The 8,565-nt window shown below is 41.8% G+C and overlaps 1 protein-coding gene across 1 annotated transcript; it reads left to right on the forward strand.

The window, feature by feature from the left end:
* The first annotated feature begins 1,842 nt into the window (after positions 1-1,842).
* Positions 1,843-8,497, forward strand: LOC109462617 (sushi, nidogen and EGF-like domain-containing protein 1). Its single transcript, XM_019759179.1, has 13 exons — positions 1,843-2,010; positions 2,525-2,647; positions 2,780-2,791; positions 3,502-3,612; positions 3,849-3,950; positions 4,200-4,475; positions 4,929-5,201; positions 5,514-5,636; positions 5,915-6,016; positions 7,023-7,298; positions 7,795-7,947; positions 8,191-8,299; positions 8,494-8,497. The coding sequence occupies exons 1-13, from the start codon at positions 1,857-1,859 to the stop codon at positions 8,495-8,497; spliced, it is 1,818 nt and encodes a 605-aa protein (XP_019614738.1). The 5' UTR covers positions 1,843-1,856.
* Positions 8,498-8,565: the final 68 nt, after the last annotated feature.

The raw sequence follows: 8,565 nt of genomic DNA on the forward strand, positions 1-8,565 counted from the left end.
TCGTACATAAAAGGACTGAGGAAAGACCTTGTCGGGGTAGCACCCCTAAAGGTGGGAAATACCATCATCAGTGACAGTGGGAAAAAAGCAGAAGTACTCAGTTCACAGTTCAAAAGTGTTTTCACAGAGGAAGACACCACAGATATGCCATCTCTAGGCCAGCCCTGTACTCCTCCAATGGAACATATAGTAGTTTCTACTGATGGTGTCGAAAAAATGCTCCAAGGTCTCAATCCCTCTAAAGCATCCGGACCAGACCAAATACCACCGTGGTTCCTCAAGTTGACAGCTAGTGAAATCGCGCCTGTTCTAACCAATATTTTCCAACACTCGCTAAACACTGCAGAAATCCCTAAAGATTGGAGGGATGCAAATATATGCGCCATCTTTAAAAAGGAGATAGAGCGGTCCCCAGCAACTACAGACCTGTTTCACTGACCTGCATATCCTGACAAACTACTTGAACATATCATCCATAGCCAAATCATGAAGCACCTAGAAAGTTACAGTATATTAACGGATTACCAGCATGGATTCAGAGCCAAACGATCCACAGAAACACAGCTTATACTAACAGTCCATGACATAGCTGGCGCACTAAACAGTAAACGGCAGGTAGACTTTAGCAATACTTGATTTCACTAAAGCCTTTGATAAAGTCCCCCATGGCAGGCTCATCTCAAAACTGGAGTATTATGGAATCCAAGGCCCTAGCTGAATTGGTTAAAGGCTTTCCTGACCAACAGGGAGCAAACAGTAGTGGTTGAAGGGAAGGCGTCGGCTCCAGTTAAAGTAGCGTCTGGGGTCCCTCAAGGAACCGTCCTGGGGCCATTGCTCTTTCTCTTGTATATAAATGACCTACCAGATCAGCTTGACTCAAATGTGAGGTTATTTGCCGATGACTGTCTATTGTATGTAGAGCTTTCTACACAGACCGACACACAACTTTCTCCTAAAAAGACCCTGTAACACCCTGGAAGAATGGCAAAGCAAATGGCTCATGCAGTTTAATCCCGAAAAATGCTACATTATGCACATAACAAACAAACGAACACCACATGCAACTAGCTACCAGTTTTGTGGTCAGGCTTTAGCAACCACAAAAATCCATCCGTATCTGGGCGTCACGCTGACAAGCGGACTGAAGTGGGGTACACATGTTAATAATATCACAACTAAGGCGAAACAGACATTGGGAGTGATTAAACGTAATCTGTGGGCATGTCCAACTAGAGTAAAATCACTTGCATACACGTCACTTGTAAGACCGAACCTAGAATACGCTGCGACAGTATGGGATCCATATACAAAGAAAGACAAAGACAAATTGGAAAGGGTACAGAATCAAGCTGCAAGATTCTGTATGAACAACTATGTAAGAGGTGCTAGTGTCACGGAAATGAAAAGAAACCTACAGTGGACTTCACTGGAAGACAGAAGAAAGATGTCTAGACTATGCATGATGTACAAAATGACTAATAAACTGGTGGATGTCCCAACTACTAAGTACCTAATACCAGCCCAGAAGAGAACAAGAAATAGCCACGCATTCAAGTACCAGAGTTATCAACCAAGGATTGAGGTGTTCAAGAATTCATTCTTTCCTAGAACTATCGCAGAGTGGAACTCACTGTCACCAAGTACAGTAGGGGCATTGTCAATAGATAGCTTTAAACAATGTCTAGAGCTAGAAGTTCAAGGGTTAGGTGTAACAAGTCGATCGGTGTAATATAGCCAGCTGCCGCCGCGCCGCGTGCCTGCGAAGCTGGTGTGTTACGCCGAAAGGCGGTTATACCGGCTATACAGATACAGATACAGATCGACATCTGTTTGTCCCATCAGCTACCCAATGTCCAATGCCAGAGAACGGAGCGCTGAGCCCTGAAGGAGCGAACTCCTACAATGACGTGGTGACGTTCACCTGTAACCAGGGGTACCAGCTGGAAGGAGCCTCTAGTGTGAGGTGCCAGGCGGACCGAACTTGGAGTGGTCCTGTTCCAACATGCACAGGTAAGACAGTTTGCAGTAATAAATCGTCTCAGTCCTTATTCCTGGTGGCACATCTGTGAATTAAGTGACTTGTTTGTTGTCCAGTTAGAATGATCAGTATGTGGAAATGGAGGCATTCAAATTGGGGGAACCTGAAATAGTGGTAAGCGTAGTATACCAGAAGGTTTTTTTCTCCTCATTTGCTTTGTTTAAGTCAATTATATAATGTTTCAGACTCAATGTTTTGTGACCTCTTTGCTTTACATTAGATAGTCATTCAGCAACATTCAGAATGATAAAAATGTAGCCTTTGTAGATGAGGTAAAGTGTGTTTTAGATTAAGCAAGTTGATGCAGATGTTATTATATACCTGAATTAGTGCATGACCTGTGTTGTGGTTATGAAGGTCAGACTGGATTGCCCTTTTTCACATGCATCACATTCATTATTAACTCTGTCAACTCATTTTGAATTTATTCACAGGAATTTCAGCCAGTAATACTTGTCTCGTCTGTTAATTCTAAACTCTTTGCAGATATTGACGAATGTGCAACAGACAACGGTGGATGTGCCGAAACCTGCACCAACGTCCCAGGAAGTTACACCTGTTCCTGTCGTCAGGGTTACGTGTTAATGCCAGACAAGCTTGGATGCGAAGGTATAACTGGCCATGAGCTCTTTTTCACATGCATCACATTCCTTATTAACTCTGTCAACTCATTTTGAATTTATTCACAGGAATTTCAGCCAATAATACTTGTCTCCTCTGTTATTTCTAAACTCTTTGCAGACACTGACGAATGTGTGTGTCAGTAACTGTCAGTGTCGATCGGCTCGAGTAACCGCCGAGCCGATCGACAAATCACAAGAAATCCAACATGGCGGCCTTTGTTTTCATAGCGTGGTGTCTAATGGTCTACATTTGCTTGATTTTTTTTTTACAACTTATTAAATCAACATGGTTTTAAACGTTCCCAAGCAGCAAATTTATAGAAAAGTGTGCTAAAATTTCACAACTAATGATGATTTACGTGAGGAATACTGTGTAGAAGTTGGCAACATTTGCGAGTCGAAGGTTCAAACATGGCGGCGGCGGACCGGCGGCTGCTTTTGTTCACTCACGCGCCCGGCCCACAGCGGCTCTGATCCACGTTGTTGGAAATGCTGTCCATTGCATCCAGGACCCTGAGTTTGCGTTTATGGGCAAGTGTCATGTCGAAGAAACCATGTTCTAACCGCGCGTCCCGAAAAAAAAAGATTGATATTGCCGTGCCGACTGTCGGTAAGTTTGCCGACAGAGACGTTGTTAAAAATACCGACTCGCGAAGTCATAGACCTCGTGAACTCCCAAATTGCTCCATCTCGTGAAATAAAGCATTCGTGAACATAACTGGACTTACAGTATTATTAATAGAATTATTATTCATAGAATTATATTGTTAACACAGGAATTTCAGCCAATCATGCTAGTCTCGTCTGTTATTTCTAAACTCTTTACAGATATTGACGAGTGTGCAACAGACAACGGTGGATGTGCCCAAACCTGCACCAACGTCCCAGGAAGTTACAACTGTTCCTGTCGTCAGGGTTACGTGTTAATGCCAGACAAGCTTGGATGCGAAGGTATAACTGGCCATGAGCTCTTTTTCACATGCGTCATGTTAGTTAGTTTGTCGACCACTCACTTATTTTATTTACAGGAATTTCAGCCAATCATGCTAGTCTCCTCTGTTATTTCTAAACTCTTTACAGATACTGACGAATGTGCAACAGACATGTGCCCTTATTGCTTATTTGAATGTTGCCCTCCCACATTGTGTTACCTCTTGTTGTGTTAATACTGAGTTCTTGTTTCACAGTGTGCGGCCACTGCCTGGGCGGGGACGTGAACTGTGACCCAGTATCGGGTGTCTGCTCGGCTGGCTGCCAGGATGGATGGAAAACACAGCTTTGTGATAAAGGTATCGTATGCGCCAATAGCAGTGTCCTCTTTCACAAATTGTGTATAAACCTTTTTCCCTAAATTCTGTTTTATTTAGAAAAATGAATTGCATAATTTTGTGACCTGGACTTGCAGGCCTTTTAAAAATATGCTAAATGCATTGTGTAGGGATATCTGTAATTTAATGAGGTTATAATGCGGTTATGACATTTACATCTAGTTCAAGAGTAAACATTTCTTAACTCTGTTTTGATCCTTTTTCTTGCAGCTGTGGATCCACCAATGGACCTGACCGTAACTGACATCACGGACGAAGGGTTCAAGGTCACCTGGTCTCCATCCCCTGACCCTGACCTTCAGGGGTACCGTGTGGTGGTGTCCGAGCTGGACATGACGACAGCTGTCAATCAGAGCACAATTCAGACATGGCTTCAGGTGGTGGGACTGACACTGGAAACTGATTACATCATCAGGGTGACGGTGTCGGTCCTGTCTGATGGTAGCTGGGCACAGAGCAACGCGACAACGGCAGAGGCAACCACAAGTAAGGAAAGCCTACTTCTGATGAGGCTACAACAGAAATAAGGGCTTTACCAGGATAAGATGCATGTCTGTGACAGTAACATTTGTAGAGGTTTGCTGAATTAGCTATGATTAATAATAATCACATTTACATGTTATGTAGAAACTACATTTTGCAATATGAGAAAGGGATGGAGTAAGTTTGGATCCCCTGGCAGTTTTCTCAGGAACTACAGAGAGGAGAGGAGCACCTTTTTTCCCCTTGGTCATTTCGCTCCCTTTATCAAGCTACATAATATTAATGATATTAAATATATGATAATCATGTAGAATAATTCCTGAACATTTACATATCATATAGAAACTATTATAATTTTGCAATATGAGAAAGGGAAAAGCTTCTTAAACTACAAGTTCCTTTTAAAGTTTAGTTTATCAAGCTTGGTGAAGACAAATTTTTACCCTTTATTTTCAGGAATGGTCTCCTCCACTGCCCTGGAGTTTGTTCCTGTGACTGAGACGACCACCTCGCTGGGGTTCACCTGGGTGCCCCCTGAAGCGGTCGTGACCGGATACCGCATCATGTACGGACAGGAGGCGGCAACAGAACAGCTCAGCCCCTCCCCGGGTCCAGGAGAGAGCTCTGCTCTCATTGGCGGCCTCCAGCCCGCTGTGATGTACAAGGTGGAGATCATCACCATCGGAGTTCGCCAGGAAAGTCTGCCTCTAGTCGGCCAGAAGGAGACTGGTGAGACAACTTCACCAGTTATTTATCTAATAAACACTGTTTTTGCTCTGATGTAGAATTTTCAGACATCTACAGTTTATACTGGGCCAAACCCCATATGGGGCATCCCAGGGTTGATATTTTACTCTGACTACAAAATATTGACCATGATTCAGCTTTCAGATGAGAAATTTAACTTGTAAAATTGTAGCCATTGTAGAGGTAACACTTGTAGGTGTTTCAGATCTTAAATTTGCCTCTGTAAAAAATATAATTTTGTATTGTCATGTTACATTTCTGAATAAATAAATAAAAAAGATAATGTCTTTGCAGAGCCTGACGAATGTGCGACCGAGAACGGCCGGTGTGACCAGATCTGCACCAACGTCCCCGGGAGCTACAGGTGCTTCTGCCGTCATGGATTTGTGCTCATCGAAGACTCGCACGGCTGTCGAGGTGAAAAAGTGCAGTTGTTTCATGATTGTAGTTTGCCACAAAGGCATATATTTACACAGTGTAGATACGCAAAGCCCTTCTTCTTTGACTTTATTCAAAACACTTTTAATCTGGTCTCCTTCACATCAGTTCAGGATCAATATTACGACAAGCAGTTTATTCTTTCAAGTAGCTTTTACATGATAATATACTTTTCTAACTGACTAAACTTTTCTCCCATTTTTGAAAAAAAACGACATTACCTCTTGTTGTGTTGATACTGAGTTCTTGTTTCACAGTGTGCGGCCACTGCCTGGGCGGGGACGTGAACTGTGACCCAGTATCGGGTGTCTGCTCAGCTGGCTGCCAGGATGGATGGAAAACACAGCTTTGTGATAAAGGTATCGTATGCGCCAATAGCAGTGTCCTCTTTCACAAATTGTGTATCAATGTTAATAGAGTCAATTCCGCGTCACCGAGTGGGTTGTTATTGTCATTATTTAGAAATGTTTTGAATTCTTTGTAATTGTTTGTCTAAGAAATTTCATAATTTGGAAATATTTTGAACATCTTGTCAATATTCTAAATAATTCCCTGGTTTTCTAAAACGTTTGAAATATTCCTGATGTGGATTATGACATTTCCAATAGTTGCTAAATATTTCTAACAGCACTCTACCATTTTTTACCATTATTTCGAATTATTTCTAACATTTTGTAAATAGGTCAGTGGGATGGGAAGGAAGTAATTCACACATCCCTGTGGAGTACAGGGTAGACTGCCTGGGTGTCAGGCATTGATGCCTTACAACAAAAGAGCCACCAGTGTCCAGCAGTGAAATCTAAAAATATACAGAGGAAGACAGAAGAGTAGGATTAGCACCTACTTTTATGGGGGCAATTACCCACATCTACCATTTGGTTATTTGTTTGAAATAGTTCTAAATATTTCGAATTGTGAAAGAAACACATGGGTAGTTCAAATTTATTCTAAAGAAAAAGATCTTTGTACAGTCACATTCAAAATGTTTCAGAAATATATTAATGAATTCAAATATATTCAAATTTTCATTTTCAAATTTTTGAAAAATTTAGAACTTTTGTTACTGGGGTATTCTTTTCTTCTAAATAATTCAAACGTATTAGAAACATGGAGAAAAAACCCACTCGGTGACGCGGAATGGACTCTACCTAATTTCTGTTTTATTTACAAAAATGAAGCTGCATAATTTGTAACATGGACCTGGACTTACAGGCCTTTTAGAAATATGTTAAAGCATAATTTAGGAATCTCTGTAATTTAATGATGTTATAAATATATAAATGTGGTTATGACATTGGTGCTCTATTTACCTTTATTTCAAAAGTAAACATTTCTTAACTCCTGTTTTGATCCTTTTTCTTGCAGCTGTGGATCCACCGATGGACCTGACCGTAACTGACATCACGGACGAAGGGTTCAAGGTCACCTGGTCTCCATCCCCTGATCCTGACCTTCAGGGGTACCGTGTGGTGGTGTCCGAGCTGGACATGACGACAGCTGCCAATCAGAGCACTGACGAGGCGTGGTTTCCGGTGGTCGGTCTGTTCCCGGAGACTGCTTACATCATCAGGGTGACGGCCCTGTTCTCTTCAGGTGGTTGGAGGTCACAGAGCGAGGCGGCAGTGATACCGGCACGCACAGGTAGGGAGAGTCTAGCTGCTGTTGACTGTTGATGAATCCAAAGATAGAATTTATTCTGACTCTCTATTGATACCAGAACATTGCCAGGTTGTGCATTGCTGAGGTCACCATGAATAAAGACATTTTAATAGGAGTTAGTTTTTTTGAAAGTGTGCATTCTTTCACACGAGGAACTGTTCTGTAGTAAAAAAACCCACAGCCATAACTATGTAACTAATCAAAGGGTTCATCCTTGTATTTAAACGCTATGAGAGCTTGAAACACTTGTCGTTAATGTACTATGTTTATTCCACATGCTTATTCCATACTTGTCCTCCAAAAAGTCACTCTAGGAAATATTGGATTTAGTTCAGATACATGGCAATTGCTAAAACCTCAAATTAGATTTGTATCAGAGGACATCTTGTTGTGTTTAATCAGTACTGTAACAGTTCTTCTCACAAAAGATTTAGAGAAATTCTGTGAAGTCTCTTAACCTGAGTCTTTTCTCTGCCAGCCGCCACACCAACCACAATTCCTCCAACCACAATTCCTGCTGCTACAACCCAGCAGACAAGTCGGATGACCACCCGCCTTTCCACCAAACCTGCGACTTCGACCGTACAACATGCACCTGAAGCTGGGTGGGACGAGGAATCATCTGATGACGGTAGGTTCCCAGCATTGAAACACTGGAGAGGCCATCATTAAGCAATGGACACTTTTCATACAGCTTGTCACTTGAGTCTATGATGTTGCTTGTCAACAAGTACTGAATCTGATGTTTTGCTTGATGAAGCCTGATGTTCCAATGATACCAGCTGTAGTGTTAGTATATTGTTCTACACCTCAAAACTTAGAAAATCGTCTTTACATGTATTCATATTTTGATACTGATGTTTTTTCTCTACAGCCACCACACCATCAGCTGCTGAAACAACTAAGCAGACAAGTGGGATGTCCCACATCCATGTCCACCAGACCCTCGACTCCAACTGCACAACTCGGATCGGATACCGATGGTAGGTTCTTAATATCTGTTTACCTCAGAGTCTGTGCAAATTCGTGGAGCAACCTGGTCACTTTTTACAAGGTAAATGTACAACGTGAATATGATTCATTGATATTGTTAGTCAATGTACAATGTATCTAGTGTGATAAAATGTATGTTTAGACTGGTGTAAATTGTACAGTCTCATAACTGTTTTCTTTTCAGTTGATTGGGGTCCGGCTTTTGAACTATGCTGTTGCTTTGACAATAGAATCTGATCTAACTTACAAACCCATC

The sequence above is a fragment of the Branchiostoma belcheri genome, unplaced genomic scaffold, assembly GCF_001625305.1.
Source record: "Branchiostoma belcheri isolate BF01 breed outbred unplaced genomic scaffold, Haploidv18h27 scaffold12, whole genome shotgun sequence".
Lineage (NCBI taxonomy): Eukaryota > Metazoa > Chordata > Leptocardii > Amphioxiformes > Branchiostomatidae > Branchiostoma > Branchiostoma belcheri.

Bases quoted from the DNA above. Each gene is read 5' to 3' on its own strand.
- LOC109462617 (XM_019759179.1), top strand. From the start codon at position 1,857: ATGCCAGAGAACGGAGCGCTGAGCCCTGAAGGAGCGAACTCCTACAAT. The intron at 2,011-2,524 runs GTAAGACAGTTT...AACTCTTTGCAG, and splicing joins TCCTGTTCCAACATGCACAG to ATATTGACGAATGTGCAACA. The intron at 7,948-8,190 runs GTAGGTTCCCAG...TTTTCTCTACAG, and splicing joins CGAGGAATCATCTGATGACG to CCACCACACCATCAGCTGCT.